At 50.2% G+C, this 19,099-nt stretch overlaps 1 protein-coding gene across 1 annotated transcript in view; it reads left to right on the top strand.

Annotated features, from left to right (window-relative positions):
• MAPKAPK2 (mitogen-activated protein kinase-activated protein kinase 2) overlaps positions 1 to 18,867 on the top strand; it is a 44,070-nt gene extending 25,203 nt beyond the window's left edge. The window contains exons 2-10 of the mRNA XM_012638844.1: positions 13,432 to 13,571; positions 13,759 to 13,823; positions 14,120 to 14,199; positions 14,633 to 14,759; positions 15,339 to 15,414; positions 15,800 to 15,924; positions 16,249 to 16,334; positions 16,458 to 16,538; positions 17,189 to 18,867. Coding sequence (XP_012494298.1) covers positions 13,432 to 13,571; positions 13,759 to 13,823; positions 14,120 to 14,199; positions 14,633 to 14,759; positions 15,339 to 15,414; positions 15,800 to 15,924; positions 16,249 to 16,334; positions 16,458 to 16,538; positions 17,189 to 17,332 — 924 coding nt within the window. The 3' untranslated portion in view covers positions 17,333 to 18,867. The remainder of the gene's footprint in view (positions 1 to 13,431; positions 13,572 to 13,758; positions 13,824 to 14,119; positions 14,200 to 14,632; positions 14,760 to 15,338; positions 15,415 to 15,799; positions 15,925 to 16,248; positions 16,335 to 16,457; positions 16,539 to 17,188) is intronic.
• Positions 18,868 to 19,099: the final 232 nt, after the last annotated feature.

Consider the following 19,099-nt stretch of genomic DNA (forward strand, 5'->3'; position numbering starts at 1 on the left):
AGGCGTGAGCCACCGCGCCCGGCCTACCTCATTGTTTTTGATAACTGCATATTATTCTATATGCCATAATTTATTTGATCAGTTTTCTATTAATAGATATTTAGTTTATTTCCATTTTCCCCCTAATTTGAAATAATGCTAAAGTGACTATCTTTGACAGATACTATTATAGGTTCCATTTGACGAATGAGGACAGTGAAGATTTAGAATGTGAAACAACTGGTTAAGGTCAGGCAGCTACTAAGCTCAGAGCCGGTGTTTGAACTTGGGGCAGTGTAATTTCAGAGCCCTTGCTTTTAACCACAGTGCTTTACACCTCTTTCCTGTACTTAGAAGCAACTTTTAACAACAACAATAATGAAAGAGTTTATTGAGCTAGGCACCATTCTGAGTTCAGTTACATCGTTATTATTAACCAATATAACAACCTTGCGAGGTAGGTACTGTTAATATTATTATCCACATATTATAGTGAAGGAAACTGGAGGTGTAAGGAGGTTAGGACACTTGCCCAGGGTCCCACAGCTAGTTCATAGGGGAACTGGGACTCCCCTCAGGCAGCTTCAGAGTCCTTGCTCTCACTCATGTCACATGGATGTGGCTTGAGAAAAATCTCTTTCATCCTGCATTATTGTTGATGATTTTTTGGTTAGTTTTGGTCTATATTTTCTCCTATGGTAATCTTTTAAAAATCTACCTGGCACACAGACTGTTCCTGTACCACCCCCCCTGCTTTTTTTGGTCACTCGCGAGTTTGATAAGCTTGCTGTCTACTATGTCTTCAGTCAGCTTTTTGGTAAAATACCAAAGCCAGGGACTGCATTCCTTGGTTTGTCACTGGAAGTGTTCTCTGACTTTAGTCAACAAGCAAATATGCCATGTATTGGGTTTAGGATTTGGAATCAGAAGATGATCAAGACATTGTCCCAACTTCCAAGAGGTACATGGTCTGCAGTGGAAGGAAGAATAGTCTTGTAAGTAACACCGGTGAGTGCCGAAGGAGGAGTTTAACAAGACTCTTATGGGAACAGAGAGGAAGAGGAGCTAACCCTGCCTGGAAGTGGTCAGAGAGGCTTCACAGAGGAGGCGACACTGTGCGCTGGCTCTCGAAGGATACAAACACCTGGGTCGTGAAAAGGCCTGGCTTGTCTGAGATCGTGAAGTTCAGTGTGGCTTAAGTATAGGCCATGTGTTGGGGGCTGAGGGTAGAGATGATATGGGTAGGAAGTAGTTAAGGAATTTGGATTTTATCCTGTTAGCCAGTGGAGATGTCAAAGGAAGAAAATGTCCTGCTTAGATTTGTGTTTCTGAAGGTGACTGGCTGTATTGGAACAGAGTAAGTCTAGGAACCAGTTGTAACAGATAGCACACAAGATAAAAGGGGGCTGCACCCAAGCAAGTGGTAACAAGACAGGAAAAGGGAAGATGCATGTGGGAGATCGTTCCAGAAAAATTGGATTGGTTCTGTGGGTAAGGGAGAGAGAGGGAGGCTGAGGATAAATACTTAGAGATATATCTGGGAGCCTGGCTAGATGGTGATGTCATTGCCATTTACTAAGATCCAGGAGCACATTTGAGGGGGCAGTGAGTTTAGTTGGGTGTGTGTTCAGCAGCCTGTCCTAGATCCATTAAACAATGCTTTGTTATCAGTCATTTATAACAACTTCAAATATTATCTAAATGCTTTGTCATCTCACCCCCTCTTTCTTTGTCATCTCAAAGATTTGGCAGGAGACTTTGTCCATATACCTTTTAGAAGGCAGGCCCTTGTGTCTGGCATTCCTTTGGTCCATAAGTTAGTAACTCTGCTAAAATGGACATGAGGCTAGTTTGCTGTGGCTTCTCAGGGAGCCCAGGCTGGGTTGTGATGGTCCAGTTCATGATTTGTCCTAGAGCTTTGCCAGAGACAGATGTAAAGTTAAGCAGTTTATCCTATTTATCCCTTTCCCTTTAAACAAACAAAAATGCCAAACCAGTCCCTTATATCCTCTTAGTTGTCACACTTTATTAACGCTTTTGTGTATATATTGTTTCTTTTTCCCTCTTAGCTAGACTGTGAGCCCCTGAAACCCCAAGTGCTTAGTCTGGTGCCTGGAGCAGAGTAGGTACCAAGGAAGTGGAGCGTGGCCCACCTTCTCTTCCCAGCGTGGTTCTGAGTCAACCCAGTGTCCTTCTGCATCCTGGGATGTGATTCTTCTAAGATTGGGATCTTTTTATTCAGTCATAGTTAGGCGATTTTAGGTTGGCTCTTGGTCTAGCTTGGATTTGAGGTTGAGAGAGAAAGAAAGAGAAAGTAAATGTTCAGCTGAACAATTGGTTAGCCTGAAGAGCATTCTTCTTGATCGAAAAGATGGAACGTCCTGGAGACGAGCATTCCCCATTCTCTGTCCTTTTTGTGTATTAGAGCTTCTGTCTCCATCAAGGGGCATGTGTTCCCTGGTTCTTCTCATAGCTTTGGATGTAGCTTTAAGACACGCTTTGAGTAGCTCTGGCATTTTCACAAGCTCTGCTTGTTCTGTTTTGTGAGCCTACGCCACTCTCTTTGGGTCTGTCCTGCCTTACGGGCAGTTGCTCTTGTCTTTGGACACATCCTTCAATATCTGAGCTATTGGTCCTCCCTGTTCTGTGGCCCTGCCATCTGCGGCTGCCTCCCCCTGGTTTCTCCTGCAGGACATTACTGTGTTTGAGATGGTCAGAATTCACTTGTTAGAGCCTCAGGCCTTATCTTCCAAAATGCTTGTTACCCTTCTGGGATTTCTGCCCATACTTCTCCTTTGTCTCAGCATCTAAATATTGGTTTTTCTTGAAGTCTGGGCTAAACAATTGTTTTTGTCCCGTTTTGTTTTTTTTCCCCCCTTCCCTACTTTGAACTCTAAATTGACAAGGTTACTTCCTCCCAGTGTGGTATTCTTGTTGTTATTGTTTTTGCTAACTAAGGTGTATGTGTGCTTAAACATAATTTACTAGATTTTTCTTCCTGGTAAGAATTTATTTCGGTAACAGTTCCCTTCCTTGTATCTGCAGCCGTGCGAGAGGGGATGTCTTTAGTAAGGGCAAACAAGAATTCGTCAGTTGCTCTGCTCTCAGCAGAAGACTTAACCTGTGTCTCACAGATAACCTCGTGTTTGTGTTGGGCGACTTGAGCTCTGCCTTCTGTCTGGGCCATTTTTGCTATGTTGAGATTGGTTCATATCTTCTCTCTGTGCCTGAATTCCACCATATGTTACCACAATAATTATTTACCTTCTGGTTCTTTTTCCTTCTCTCCTCATCCAGCTGTTCTCTAGTCTCAGGCGTGTGGAATTGTGTGCAGGGGTGTTGTGTGTGTACGTTCTGCCCTCTTGATCTGTAGGACCCTTCTCTTCTTCTTCCACTTTCTCTCTCAACTCCCCTCCATCTCCTATGAGATCTGTTGATTAAGGTCTACATGCCAGGACTCTCATTCCACTGAATTGGGGTGATGAAGATAAGATTGCATTTATCACTTGGAATTAGAATTTTAAATTGGCTTTGGCAGTTGCACAGGGTCAAGTTGCTGGGGACTGCTTAGGCCAGAAACAGTGTTCTGACCTCCTTCCATTTCAATTTCTGTTTCTCATTTGCCCATCTCTGGATTTTTTTTGAAGTCATACCTAAATATTACAAAGAACATGGTATTTTTCTTCTGGCCACTTGGATTTTAGCTTACAGTCATCTAGGAGAGTTTAGTGTATTTCCTTCCTACCATCTACCTTGTCTCCTAGGGAAAAGGTGCCTTGTGTCTTGGAAGCAGCAGCCTGTAAAGTTGTTCTGGTAGATAGTAGGTGTTTATTGTGACTCTTCTGTACTAGGTTCTGAGCTGGGCGGTTACGAGGGTGAATAGGGCAGTCTGTGAACAGAGCAGGGACAGAGCAGGGACAGGAGACAGGAGAGACAAAACAGGTCAGCAGTAAACTACTATTATCAGCTCAGGTTTAAAAAGTTGTGAGAAAAATAGTCTGGAGGTTAGAGTCTGGATTGGGGTGGACTCCTGGCTTTATCACTTACTAGCCATGTGGCCTTGGCCAAGTTACTTCCTCGGGCCTTGGTTGCTACCCCTGTACAATGGAGTCAGCAACTGACTCTGTTCTATAGGGCTGTAGGAGGCTTAGATATAGCGGTATTTTCTATATATAATAGGTGCACCTGGCATATGATCAGTGCAGTATAAATGAAAATTCCTCTTTTTCTTTCAAAGCCATAAATCATCTGCTGAAAGAAACAGAAATATCTCTGTCCCCCATCTTTCAGTTTCCTGCCCAGTACTCCTGAGTGGTTGACACCCCCGCTGTGTGCAGTCTTCACTTCCATATAAATCAGGAGTGGTTTGCCGGAGTGGTCTGGGGCCTCGGGTCACCAGTTAGCATCTCTTGGTTACAGCCTCCGGGAAGGTGCCAGGCCTTACACCAGCAGTGTTACCCTCCTGCTCTGGGTCACACCGGGCCCCTCTTCCTCCTGGGGACAGCAAGAGAGCCGTCCTCTCTGCTCACCTCCTTCTTTAGCAGGAAGGTCAGCCTGCATTTGGGGTGCATCTGACTGTGTCACTGTCTCAGGCCAGGGGTTCAGAAATATAAGACCCAAAACGTACCACACTTTAGAATCTGAGACAGCTTAATTTTTCAAAAAATAATTTATGCTGATGGTAAAGATTCAAACAATACATAAAGGTATAAAATGAAAAGGAAGAAAAGTAAAATACACACTTCCCTTTAGTACCTACTCTCTAGTGGTCAACATTAACTTTTTTTTTTTTTTTTGGTACATTCCTCCAGAAAAATTTTAAGCATCCACAAATTCATATATTGTCTCCCTTCTGCCTTAAAAACAACGATAACAACAACAACAAAACCACACAAATGAGATTACACTGTACGTTCTGTTCAGTATGTATAGTATGTGTTCTTTTTTTATTTTTGGAAATTGAAAACGTGCACAAAAGAAGAAAATGTCACCCATGCTACTACCATTTGTAATTAACCACTAAGTAACCTTTTGGTGTGTTCGCTTCCTGTCTTTATGAATATACTTTGAAAGTTACTTCAGTAACATGAGTGCACTTTCATTAGAAACAATAGAACATTAAAGATAAATCCAGAGTATCTTGTTCTTGTCTGCTTTCCCATTTAATAACATCCTGTTCTTCCCACCGAGGCAGATGAGGAGCTTCCTCATTCTGTTACAAGGCTGCACATTATTCTGTTGCGTGGATTTGCTGTCGTTTATGTGACCAACCCCTTATTGGTAAACACTTAGGTTGTTACCAGTTTTTGCCATTGCGATGCTTTATAAATGTAATTTGTAGGAGGATTTCTTACTAAGTAATTACCAGGTCCAGGGTTTGAGCATTTACAATTTTGGTAGATATGGCCAAATTCCTCCAAAAATATATTAGTTTATATCCCTACTGAGGGAACGTATGAGAGAGTGTCTTTTCTCCCCAAATCTTTACATAAACCCAGGAGTTTTATTTTAGTCAAACATTAAAACATTTTGCCAGTCTGTGAAATTATCATCATCGTTTTTATAAACATTTCTCTTTTAATGAGTTACATAGAGCATCTTTCATTTGGCCATCTGTGTTTCTTTTTCTTTGAACTGCCTGTTCTTATCCTTTGGCCATTTTTATATTGGGTTGTTAATCTCTTAAAATTAATTGATTTGCCAGAGTAAAGTTAGCCTTTTATCCACATGTGTTGCAAATATTTAAAAAATTCGTTATTTGCAGTGTGACTTTTACGTCTCTTGACTTTTTTTTTCATAATTGAACCTCTTTTCATCTTTCGCGACTGCCCCTGTGATGGCCCTGGAGGGTAGAGGGAGGGTGGCCCTCACTGGAGGCAGGCCCCACCTTCTGGGCAGTGTGACATGATTGTTTTAGGGCTTTTGGTCCTGGGACTGCCCATTGTAAGTTGTAGCTTTATTTTGGGTGGGGATTGCTGCCCGTCATACTTGTGAAAGTCAGTAACAAATACAGAATTGCTTCTACCTCCCAGCCAAAGCTTAGCAATGTGTGCACCAACAGGAAGGGTCCAGTGTGGTACTTCTGTAGACCTTCTATTATGCCTACCTTCTAAGGCTTTTAACATCTGTTGTTAGATTTGTGTTTAGATCAGGTTTCCAGGGGATGACCACCAGTCACTCCTCATCGAGCAGAGGTTCTAGAAGGGGGATATAATCTCTTCCCCCCGTAGAGAGGAAAATCAGTAGTTCAACCAGGCTTTATCTATCTGCCATCTCTGAGGTTCCTGAGCTGGGCTAGATGAGAAGTGACATCTCTCTCCAGCCTGTGAGCAGCTCTCTGTGATTTTGGGAGATGAGCGAGATTCTCTCTTACCGCCATTGCTACTTCTGTGGCAGCATCCTGTTTCTTTCCTTTGCAGTACAAATTACAATGTGTAATTGCAACAATTTTCTTTGAACTTTTTTATCATGTACTTCGTACACGAAAACGTTAAGTTCCATGGCGGGCGCAGGGCTTATTTGTCATGTTCTCCGTTATATCCTCAGCACCCTCTAAACCAGTGTGTGGCACACGCCAGGCACCCCACATTTTTGCTGAGTGGTGGCACTCTGTGAGGATGTGATCAAGAGCTGTATGCCTCCTCTCTATGGCCTTGTCTGGAAGCCCAGGGAGATCTGTTCCCTGGCCATAGGGCCTGGGGGTGTGCATGGCTGCCCGCCAATGAAAATTTGGAGAGCTAAGCTTGTCTCTTTAATCAGTAACATATGCTAATTGTCAACTACCTACAAAATAAAGTTATAATAAAGGTAATTAAATCACCTGAGATTCTTTCAGAGATAATTACTATTAATAATTTATTATTAATGTCTTTACTGTTTTATATGTGTATATGTTTGTATGTATATAGATATAGTTATATACAGATATACATGAATATAGAACTGGGTTTATACTGTACATAGGGGTTTGTAACTTGCTTTTTCACTTACTATCACATACTTTCTGATAAGTAAATTTAAAGAAATTATAGATATGGATTTGTGCTGTAAAAGAAAAAATAGGATGCTACTCTAGATGGTGAAAGTGATGGTGACTGACAATCTAATAGACACTTAGGAATTCATTTCCCCATTAAACATTCTTCTGAAACACCATTTTAATGACTATAGATTGCATACATAAACTCACTTTTAACACAAGCAATTTCTATTACTTTTTGGGCATTAAGTTCGTTTGCTATTTTTAGTTAAGGTCAATAACTATTGGGATGTATATATTCTATTTTTATTTTGAGACAGGGTCTTGCTCTGTCACCCTGGTTAGACTGCAGTGGCGTCATCGTAGCTCACTTCAACCTCAAACTCCTGGGCTCACGTGATCCTCTTGCCTCAGCCTCCCGGGTAGTTGGGACTATAGGTGCATGCCACCACGCCCAGCTAAGTTTTTAAATTTTTTTTGTAGAGGTGGGGTCTCACTTTTGCTCAGGCTGGTCTTGAACTCCTGGCCTCAAGCAGTCCTCCTACCTTGGCCTCCCAAAGTGCTAGGATTACAGGCATAAGCCACCATGTTATATATTCTCAAAGCTGCATCTATAATTAGTACCTTCGGGTAAATTCTAAAAGTGGAATTTCAACATCGGCTTATACTTTAAGACCTTTTCAGCTTCCATTTCTGGCTTGTGGAGCGGTTCTTGGGCAGATTTTGTACTCTCTGCCTCACCATGGGGTGCTGGAAAGGGGGCTTTAGGAGGAGCCAAGAGCAAGATTCAGATTCCAGACCTCCAGGGACAACTGGCTGAAAGGCTTTGACCTAATGGCTCAATAATGAGTCTTCTCATTGTTCCTTCTCAGAGTGGGTGTGAAGTGGGTGAGACCATTGGAAATACAGTTGACCCTTGAACAATGGGGGTTAGGGGTACTGACTCCCCCACAGTCAAAAATCCATATACAGTTTTTGACTCCCCCAAACTTCACTACTCATAGCCTATTGTTGACTAGAAGCCTTACCAATAACATAGTCAATTAGCACATATTTTATATGTTACATGTATTGTATACTGTATTCTTACAACGAAGTAAGCTAGGGAAAAGAAAACATTATTAAGAAAATCCCATCGAGTAGGCCGAAGAGGAGGCAGGGGAGGGCTTGGTCTTGCAGTCTCGGGGGCGGCAGAGGCGGAAGAAAGTCTGTGTGTAAGTGGACGCACGCGGTTCAACACGCGGTTCAGCAGCTCAGACCCACGTTGTTTAAGGGTCAGCAGCCATTTAACACAGAGCACTCCTAGCGTCCCCTCGGCCTGCCGCCTGCTGAGCACCGTGCTGAGGAGCTTGCTGGGACTCACCCGCAGCAGCCGTCCTGCCTGGTCCTCCTGTTTCCCTTCACCCCGCAGAGCACCCAGGCTGGCCGTCCGCCGTGTGGTACAGAAGCGGCATCTGTGGGCCAGGGAGAGGAGCGGGTGGCTCTGGCCCACAGGCACGGTGGGTTAGTGCGCGACACACGGCTGCCTCCTCGGAGTGCAGAGGTCTCGTTCGACAACACGCACCACACACCTGCAACACACACCGCGTGCTGACAACACACTCAGCGCCTGATCAGACTTTCACGTCACTCTTGGCGCCGGATCAGAATCTGTCTTGGGAAGGGATGTCTTCCTTCTCCTGACACGTGCACCCCTGACCCCAGCGGTCCAGTTTAGGTGGGGGAGGTAGCACAAAGCTGGGAGTCCAAAGCCAGCTTCCCTCCCAGTGGCCTGGGGTCCCCCTTCCACCCAGTGCTTAGAGCTATTAATGATGCTGTAAGTGAAATGGGTGTGCTGGGGTCCCAGCTGCCCACCCCAGTGGGACTCTGGCACGTGGGGAGTGGGGAGCAGAATAATATCATAATCGATGTGCCAGGCACCATTGTTAGTAATTTGCCAATGATGCTCATGTATTAACTCATTCAATACGGCAACCCCACGAGGTAGGGCCTGTTATTACCCTATTTGACAGATAAAGACACGGAGGCACAAAGGGGTTAAAAACTTTCCCAGGTTCCCTCATCTAGGAAGTAGTAGAGCTCCTGAAGGAGGATCCCTGGGGCTTCTCCTTCCCAGTCTCCTCCTCATATCCGCCTTGCTGGTGGGCAGCCCCTCAGGCTCAGGCTCCCGGTTTCTTTCCCTTTCTCTGGCTGGGCTGGGCTTTTCGCGCGGCCCCACGGTGGAAGATCTCATGGAGGGGAGATAAGGGGGACCATGCACGACCTGATTTGGGGCCGGGGGCCTTGGCCCTCTTTCCTCTAGGCCCTGGCGGGAGCAGAGGCGCGGAACCCTGTTTGGGCAGAGGTTCCTCCCCAGGCACTGGGCTCTGGGCTGGTGTCCTGCCCCTGCCACAGTTGGCAGGGGGCCTTGCCCTGTTGCATTGCAGCCTGGCAGGTGCAACAATTAACCTTTTCTGGAGTGGAGGAGAATTTCAGGCACAAACTGCACGGGGCTGAGGCGAGTCACAATATTGGTTCTAGGCTTAGCATGAGCTTAAAATATTTCACCATCCCTCCCAGGAACGCCTTGACTAGAGCCTGCGGCTCTTTAGTGGGAAGGGTCTTCCTTCTAGTCTCTGGCCCCAGCGCTGTGGGCCTGGCCTCTTGGCCTCCACTGCCCTTGCCCATGCCAGAGAGGCACAGCCTTGGCTGCTGGTTGGACCTGCTGCCTCACTGTGCTGGTGGCCCCTGGCAGCGCCTAGGAATCCTGCCTTCTTTCCCTATCTCTTCTCTGGCTTGAAGCGCAGGCCACCTCCCCCGCTGTTCTTTACTTAGCCCTGTACTCGAGATTAGCACGTTCTTGGTTTCCTCTGTGCAGGTCTCTGCACTCCACACTTGCCTATGAGGCCACTTGGGCCCTGCTGGGCTCTGCCCCATGACGCCAGCCAGCCCGCCTGACCAATTTGAAGGTCTTGCTTTCATTGCCTGGGTGGATTTTCATATCTAGTCAGGGATTTCTGGAAACATGTGCCTGGATGGGTGTCAATTACCAGTCTTCATGGGAAATTCTTACTGAGTTTCTCTAAGAAATTAAAAATACTCGTCTTAACGATTTACTTCAGGACCCTGGGGATAGACCTCTGTGAGAGGGGGGCCACCGTGGGAGAGAGTTTTGTAGGGAGAAGAAGCAACAGGACAAGAGGTGTTGGCTCAGGAATTCTTAACCACTGGCCAAGGGAAGGAAGAGGGGAGGGATTAAACAGAAATCAAATTAAATCTTGCCCTTTAGAAACTTGGTTGAGGAGATACAAGGCATAAATATACAAAATGGTAAATTTCTTCAAAGTGAAAAGTACCCTAGATAGAGTTTCTGAAGCACCTTGAAGGATGTTATTTCGTGGAATTGAATGCAGTTTTACTGATGAGGGAACCCTTTTCAGAAATGTAGATTGGCTTGCCTGACACAAGCGAGGAAGCGCAGAACTGGTATTCAAAGTGCGTGTGATTCTAAAGCCCAGATTCACTGTGCTGCGTCAACCCATCTCCTCTAAAACGTGAAGAATTTGTGTAAGTCTGGAAGTGCAGTGTAAACCCAGCCTTTCTTCAACTGCAAATTCTCATTCGCCTGGTGCCATGCACTCTAAGAGCAGGACTTGCAGTGCGGGCCCTGAGTTCGGGGGGTGCGGAGGAGCGTGTACTTGGATTTGGGCCTTGCGCACCCTCACTTAGCACAGCTCTGATTGGTTGGAGCAGGGAGCTGATGCCCTGGTGGTGGTCACCGGACTGAAGACAGAAACCCAGCCTGCAGTCTTGCTGGTGACTTTACTGGTTACCTGAGCATGTTCCAGGCTCAACTCAGTGGTGATGGAGGGGCCCCTGTGCGGGGGCAGTGATGCTACCAGTTATCAGTGATGAGTGCTTTTCTGATCACATAGTACTTTTAGAGGTATTATTTCATTAGACACTCACATGACTCTGTGAGGGGGAGGCTAGGCCGGTGTCATCACCCCTGTCTTGTAGACATGATCTCTCCAAGGCTGTGCAACCAGAAATTCAACAAATTACAGACCGGGGCCCAAGTCTCTCCTGATTGTAAATCCACAACCTCTTGTTGCCTCTGGGTGAATTTGACAACTTTGATTCTTCCTTTCTGGGCCACTGTTCCTGTGTGCCTCTAGGGGGCGTTAGAGGTTCTTCCTGCTTTGCTGCTCTGGAAACTTGCTCCTGAACCCTTTGAATGTAGCAGTCTTAACGGCACATAATCTCACGATATGATAGGCATTTTCCGTATGTATCTACCCTGGTTTCTTCAGCCCCTCTGCTAGCGTAAGCTCTTTCAGATCAGGAGTCCTCTATTTGGTCTGACACTCAGCACGGTGCATGGCCCATAGTAGTGGGAGCTCAGTAACTGCTTGTTGGATTGAATTACGTAGGAATGAAATTGGCCAGTGTCTCCTCCTGCTCCTCTGAGGGCATGGAAAAGTTAAGTGAACTTTTCCTGGTCCATCCAGATGAGTGAACTTGGGAAGTGGCACAACTCAGGACCTATTCAGTATTATCGGGTGGCCACGAGGTGGCAGTGTGGCACCATGGGGACTTGCCTCATGCAACTAACTATTGGCTCCAGCCCCCTCTGGGAGACACTGAGCTATCTAGCGGTTGACTCCTTCTGGATACCTGTTTGGGAGGTGCCTCTGCAAAATCCGACTGAGAAGTCTCTGCCTCCAGCTTCTTCTAAAAGCTGGGCGACATGGTGGAAAGGCTTGTGCTTTTGGCGTCTGCCAGGCCTGGATTCTAATTCTGGCTCTGCCTTTCCCCAGAGGCTGAGCCTTGGGCGTGCTGCTTCTCTGAGCCGCAGTTTCCTCATCCTGTAAAAGGGCAAAGGTTGTACAGTTAGAAAAAGCCCAACATAAATGCATGCCAGTTTTATTGTTGGAAATTTCTGCATTTGCCTTTCTCTGCCCTCTAATCCGGCTCCATCTTGGCCACGTGATCTTATTCACCAAGCTTCTGACACTTTCTAGCAGTCTCTTAGCCTTCCCCGCGGTGTCACCCATCCTCCCCCAACTCTACTCCGTCGGTCAGGGCCCTGTTCTGCCGTTCCCCTGCCCGGATGCCTTCCCTCTGCCTGTCCATTCCCTTCCCAGCTGGTCTCCCTGACACCCCAGCCCTCTGAATGCCCAGCGCGGTGGAGTGTGTACCGTATAGGGCTAATCTTGACTTCCCGCAGAGACGGTAGTTCTGTGCAGGTCCTCATCGTAATCATTTTGGCATCTGTGCCATGCACTTAGCAGACACTCTGTAATAGAAATGACAGCTGTTATTAGTGAGCATGTCAGGTATTCTGCTAGATGCTTTGCAGAAATATTTAATTTAGTCCTCACAACAAATCTGTGAAATGGAAACTGCTATCTCCACCTTACAAAGGAGGGGTGAATCAGGACGCTTTTGGCTCCAAGCAATGAAAGAATTCCACTAAAAGCAGTTTAAACAGCAAGGAAAGTCTATTATCTTACCAAAAGAAAGTCCTGAGGGGATGCTTGGTGATACCAGCAAGATCCAGGGCATTGCCATGTCTCCTGGTGGCCTTCCTCAGTGTGTTAGTTCATCCTTATAGGCCACCCCCCCTTACTGGCAACAAGGTGACTGCCATGGTCCCAGGTGCCACACACAGGAGCGATGGTGTAGGTTCCATGTGCTCCCTTTAAGAGAACCCTCAGCAGATTTCTTACAAAGTTCTTGGGTCTTAGGCTTGTTCCCAAGCCAGTCACTAGCAAAGGGACTGGAATTAACGAGACTGGCTTGGATTCGTCCAGATTCAGCCCCTGAGGCTGGTGAGAGGCCAGCCTCCTTTAGTCCCCCCACAACTCCTGGTCCAGGCAAGAAGAGGGGACATAAACAAGGCTCAGCGAGTTAAGAAACTTGCTCAAGTTTGCAAATCTAGTAAGAACCAGGATTCAGACCAACATATGGCTGACTCCCAAGGCCATCTGTTGGTCGATTGAAGTCAGCCATGGAAGTAGAAAGAACATTGCTCTAGATTTGGTGTGCTGGGTTTGAGTGATCTTGGGGGTACCGTTTCCTACTGACTCTGAAGTCTGTCTTCTACAGACCACTTTCCATTACTGTATTGGTTTTTCTCAGTCTGTCTTTCTCCTCATACTCCCCACCTTCACCCTCTGTCTTCTAGTACCTGATGACTACGTGCCTTCTAGAATAGATCTCATGGCCTAAGCTGGAAAAAGGGCCCCAAAGGGGTCACACTGAGGTTTCATTTGGAGCAGACAAGGAGCTGCAACGGCCTCACGAGACCCGGGAGATGGAGTGGCTGGGGAAAGCGCCGGGGCTGGTGGGGGCCAGCAGGGTGGGGAGTTTATGGAGTATCGGTGGAAACGTCAGGGCATGTGGGCCCAGGGCCTGGCATAGGCCTCTCGGGCAGTGCCACCCGTGCCCTGAGGAGACAGTGCAGTTAGCAGGAAGCTGTTTCCTTGCAGATGCTCCAGGACTGCCCCAAGGCCCGCAGGGAGGTGGAGCTGCACTGGCGCGCCTCCCAGTGCCCGCACATCGTGCGGATCGTGGACGTCTACGAGAACCTGTACGCGGGCAGGAAGTGCCTGCTCATCGTCATGGAGTGGTAAGCAGCCTGCTGTTCTGTTCCTGGCCCAGCCCGTCCCACTCCCCACTCAGGGGCCTCGCGCTCTGAGGACAGCCCAGGCACGGCCCCTGAAGCTGCAGTGTAAATGCTCGATTTCCTCTGGGGGGTGCTGGAGAGTGGTAGCGGGCAGTTGTGTTCCCCAGATCTCACTGTGGCTTTTCTTCAGTTTGGATGGTGGAGAACTCTTCAGTCGAATCCAGGACCGAGGAGACCAGGCGTTCACAGAAAGAGGTAGAAAGGGTCTGTTGTGGGGACAGGCTCGGGCAGGTGGGGCGGCAGGGACCTGAGGGGGCCTCTGCAGGGCCTGCTCTCGGCGAGGACACTGAGGCTGCTGTCTCCTTCGGCACGCTGCTGCCAGGAAGGGCGTCGCCCTCAGCCGACCAAGGCAGCTCCTGGTGTCTTTGTTTCCGGGGCGGGTGCGGGGAGCCTGTCAGGCCACACGGGTGTGGGCCTGGTGCGTGGGCTTTGAAACCTAATGATGTGTCTTCGTGCCTTTCTTTCCTGCTCCCCCACTTTTCCCTCTGCAGAAGCATCAGAAATCATGAAGAGCATCGGCGAGGCCATCCAGTATTTGCACTCAATCAACATTGCCCATCGGGATGTCAAGGTGCCCGCTGTTCATTTGCCCGTACCCGATGCAGTGGCGGCGGGTTGCCCCTGCACCCTTGCGCCCTGGTTCCTGAGTGCGCCGCTCTGCCCTGCAGGGCCCTGCTCTCCCTGCCCATGGCAAACCCACAGACCTGGTCGTGAAGCCCTGTCTGGCCACACTCAGCCCTGTGGTTCTCCTCAGTCAGCACCGCCCCCTCACGCCCTCGGCTTTTCTGTCCCTGTGGAGTTTACTGCTGGTCTCTTACCTCCACGCACTCTGTAAGCTCTGTGAAGGCAGCGACCCGCCACACAGAGCCGTGTTCCTCTTGGTGGGCGGCTCACAGGGGCTGGGGTGTTGGATGAATGAAGGCGGGAGGAACTATTACCCTTTGGTTTCTCCTGGCCCCTCGCAGTCCAGCAGGGCTGTTATTTATCTGTCTCTCTTCCTGTAGCCCGAGAATCTCTTATACACCTCCAAAAGGCCCAATGCCATTCTCAAACTCACCGATTTCGGCTTTGCCAAGGAAACCACCAGCCACAACTCTCTGACCACTCCTTGTTATACGCCGTACTACGTGGGTAAGTCCAGAGAAGGCCCAGGGACCTAGGCTTTCCCCAGAACTTTCCTCAACTCTTCACCACACATCTTAGGAGAGTCGTATCCTCATGGCCCTTTCTGGCACTATCTGATGGGGCCTGCTCAGAAGCAGGGCTTGGCAGAGTTGAGCTAGGAGCGGGAAATTGTAGGTAATTCTCTGCCTGAGGTCATGGGCAGGATTTTGTGTACACGTCACTCTTCCTGAGAAGTGCCACCATATCTGTCAGATTCTCAGGGGCATCTGGGACCCAGATTTGGTTCTAGAGCCTCAGCTAACTGGCACAGAATAAGCTCTCAAACATGTTTGTCAAATTAAATGGGCAGCATGGGTCTGAAAGTCTCATGCAGTTCAGGACTTTTTTAACCTTAAGATTCTAGCTCCACGGTTCCTCTTGGGGGAGAATGTTCTGTTTTCCTTCCAGCCCCAGGCTGGGTTATGGCTATTCCTCCTCCCACGCAAGCCGCTGCTCCCTCACGATGGGCTGGAAGGTTGGGATGGGGAGCATCGTCCGCTCATGTCCCGAGGGCCAGGCCCACCCACACTGACCTTTGGTTTGCAGCTCCGGAAGTTCTGGGCCCGGAGAAGTATGACAAGTCCTGTGACATGTGGTCCTTGGGCGTCATCATGTACATCCTGTGAGTGTGCCGGGAACGGGCCGGGGCGGGCACGGGGAGGCCTGGACCTCTGCAGGCCAAGAAGGAGAGGCAAATGCCAACGGTCCCCTGTGGACGGGGCACACCCTGGGAATCCCCCGCGTGCCACTTCCCTCGGGGCCCGCGGATTCTGGTGGCTGAGTGGTGGGTACAGCTAGCTAACGGGCCGGGAAGTGTGTGGTTAGATACTTGGTACGTTGGATTCCCGGGCCCTGTCCGCAGCTTTGTACGTTGTGCCTCCGTCAACCAGCCCCTATTTCTCTGTGACCCTTGCAAGAAGAAGAGCCTGTTTCTCATCTCGTTCCCAGCACGGGGCCCCTCCGTAACATCTGCTCTGTCTCCCACCTCCTTCCTCCTCCTGGCGCAGGCTGTGTGGCTATCCCCCCTTCTACTCCAACCACGGCCTCGCCATCTCTCCGGGCATGAAGACGCGCATCCGAATGGGCCAGTATGAATTTCCCAACCCAGAGTGGTCAGAAGTATCAGAAGAAGGTAGGAACCCAGCCTTCCAGGACCAGGGGCAGAGCCCGCGTGTGTGTATGTGGTGTGTGATGTTCGCGTGCACGTGTGCACACGTGCGCGCAGGCATCCGTCTCGGGAGTGGTGTGACTGTGTGTCCGCACCTGTGCCCACACCTGCTGGGTGTGTCCTGCCCGTGGGTGGGGCCTGGCAAGTACTGAAGCCACAGGGGTCTGTGGGGCCAGTTCCTTGGTCGGGCTCCCTCTCTTGAGCCTGGTTTCCCCCTGAAAACTGGAAGGAGGAGCAGGACAGGGAGAGTGGCCCCTGAGCTGTCCCTGCTCATGTCCCACCCCACAGTGAAGATGCTCATCCGGAACCTGCTGAAAACGGAGCCCACGCAGAGAATGACCATCACGGAGTTCATGAACCACCCCTGGATCATGGTGAGCCTGGCAGGCCGGGGAGACCCAGGTCCAGGTCCAAGGGGACTGTCCCTCGGGACGCGGCCTTGGCCAGGACTCTGCCTGTCCCAGGCTTTCACTCGGACCCTACTTCTCTCCCCTCAGCAATCGACAAAGGTCCCTCAAACCCCCCTGCACACCAGCCGGGTCCTGAAGGAGGACAAGGAGCGGTGGGAGGATGTCAAGGTGAGGGGTGCCCTGGGTGAGAGGGGCTTGGGTGGGGTGGGCAGCTCGCCGGGAGCGCCCAGGTGGGAGGGGTGGCTCTGGCCGGGGAGAGTTTGGTTCTGCATCCTCTCACCCCAGGGGTGTCTCCATTCCAACAAGAACAGCGGCCTGAGCCACTTCCCTGACCAGGTCGTGGGCAGAGCACTCTGCTGGGGCTGTTTCTTAGAAGCCCTCTACTGCCTGGGTTTCCAATGGCCTTGAAGGCCATCTGGTATGATCTCCTCATTTTGCAGAAGAAGAAACTGAGGCCCAAAGAAGGGGAGTGACCTGCTCAAGGTCATGTAGCTGGTAACTGGCTGGGATGGACCAGACCCAGGTCTCCTGACTCCTGGTCCAGTGCTCTTTCTGCCCTCCTGCGGGGTTGCTGGGGGGCTCTTGGGAGAGCAGCAGCAGCGTGGTGGCCGCTCTCTGTTGCCCAGTGCTGGGGTGAGGCTGCTGTTGGCAGTGGGGACGCACTGACTGGGTGTGTTCTCTTTCTGTCCCCACCCCTGCTGCCCTCATCCTGCGCTTGTCATGTCTCTCATCTCCTGTGTCTCTCTGCCCTCTCTCCTTCTCGTCTTCTGGCTTTCTTTTTGCACCCTTCCTGGCGCAATCCCCCACCCCGCCCCCAGGAGGAGATGACCAGTGCCTTGGCCACAATGCGCGTCGACTACGAGCAGATCAAGATAAAAAAGATTGAAGATGCGTCCAACCCCCTGCTTCTGAAGAGGCGGAAGAAGGCTCGGGCCCTGGAGGCTGCAGCCCTTGCCCACTGAGCCTCCGGGCCCCCCACCCCACTGGAGGACGAGCAATAACTCTCTACATGGATATATTTTTTAAACGAGGAGACACAGAACTGCCCACTCCCACCTCCTCTCCTCAGCCGCGTGGAGCCTGAACTGTGCCAGCGGCTGGATTCGGCCTTTGGTTCCGGCCACCCCAGCGGGGAGAGGCTGGGAGGTTGGGAGGCTGCAGAGAGAAGCGAGCAAGGTGCTCCTGAACCTGTGCTCATTTTACAATCTTTTATCAGTAATTTTACCTGGAATTTTTATGAACCCCTTTTTTTGTCCTTTCTCCTACTTCTCCTTCCTACCAGACCCCTTCTTCTCTGCATCCTGCAAAGGTTTGGGGTTTGTTAAGGGTATTTGTGGAAACTGTTATAGGGAGTGTCCCTGTGTTGTCCCATCTGCCCTCCCTATTTCCCCAGGACAGCCTGGGGTCCCCGCTGGCTCAGGCGTTCTGGGGACTCAAGGCCACTCTGGAGGAGGATGGCTCCCACCTCCTCTTCTGGAGCCCTCAGACATCACCATGTGCCGGACAGATAGGAGTGAGTGTGTGTGTGTGTGTGTGTGTGTGTGTGCGCGCGCGCGCGCGCGTGCACGAGCGCCCAGATCTGTGCCTGGGATCGTGCATTTGCAGGGCCAGGGGCAGCAGGGCTGCAGAGGAAGGGGGCCCTGCTGTGGCTCAGGAACCTTGTGCCTCCTGGGGCCTGCCCTGCCCACGTGAGCCTGCCAAAGTGCCTGGGAAGCCCGCCAGATCCTGACCAGGCCCTCCACGGCCTTTCCCTGTGCGCTGCGTCCGGGAGGCAGAGGGGAGTGACCCGGGCACTGGCACAGCCATCAGGAAGACTGGACGTCCCCCAGCCCCTTCTCCCCATGTAGCGCTGGTCCTTAACGTCTCTCCTTCCCCTTCTCGCCGCGATTAACCCACTCTTGTTCATTTTCCTTAAATTTTTAGCCATTTCTCAATGGGCTGCCTCTCAGCTCACATAGGCGAGCTGGGCGGTTTGTATTGACAAAGCTTCTGCATTTCATGTGCATCTACTGGGCTCTGGAGGCGTCAGCCGGCTGCCCCTCGTGGGCAAAGGCAGGGCCACTGTGGTCCTCCCTCAAATTTCCATCGTGTGGCCTGGTGGGTGAGGGGGGAGTCTTTGCACCAAAGATGTCCCGACTCTGCCCCCTTGCCCGTCAGCCACTTTGCTGTCACCCCCAAACGACTCAGCTTGGCGTGTCCAGGTCAGTGAGGGCAGGGGCCTCCCCTGATGTTGGTGAGGAGCAGCTGGGGAGAGATTCCCTGTGCCATGGCCCCCCGTCCCACTTCCCTGTGGGGGAAGAGGTGGCAGGAGTACTTCAGCTTCCCTCTCTCAGGGGCAGGTGGCGGAGGGGCACCCAGGGTCGTCTTGTGCACGGGGGGAGGGCTCCGGGTGCCCTCAGCGCCTCCTTCGTCTCTGATGGTGTGTCCAGCACTCAGACTGTTGTATACTGTTGTTTTGTATGAGCAAAATTGTCTTTACTAAACAGATTTAATAGTTGAAAGTTTTTCTTTCTCTTCCTTCCTGGGGCTCAGGCCCCCAGCCCCCACCTCCTCCATGTGCGGATAGATTCTGCCTGTTGGGAAGGGCAGAGCTGGGTGCCCTGGGAGAGGAGGGCGAGGGAGGAGAGGAGGACCTCCTGGATCAGTGGGAGCCGGCACCTCCCTGGGTGGGGACGTGTCTGCTGCTGGGATGGGGAACGCTACTCCTGCTGTTCTTATCACTAGTTGGG

This window comes from Propithecus coquereli, unplaced genomic scaffold, assembly GCF_000956105.1.
Source record: "Propithecus coquereli isolate 6110/MARCELLA unplaced genomic scaffold, Pcoq_1.0 Scaffold135, whole genome shotgun sequence".
NCBI lineage: Eukaryota > Metazoa > Chordata > Mammalia > Primates > Indriidae > Propithecus > Propithecus coquereli.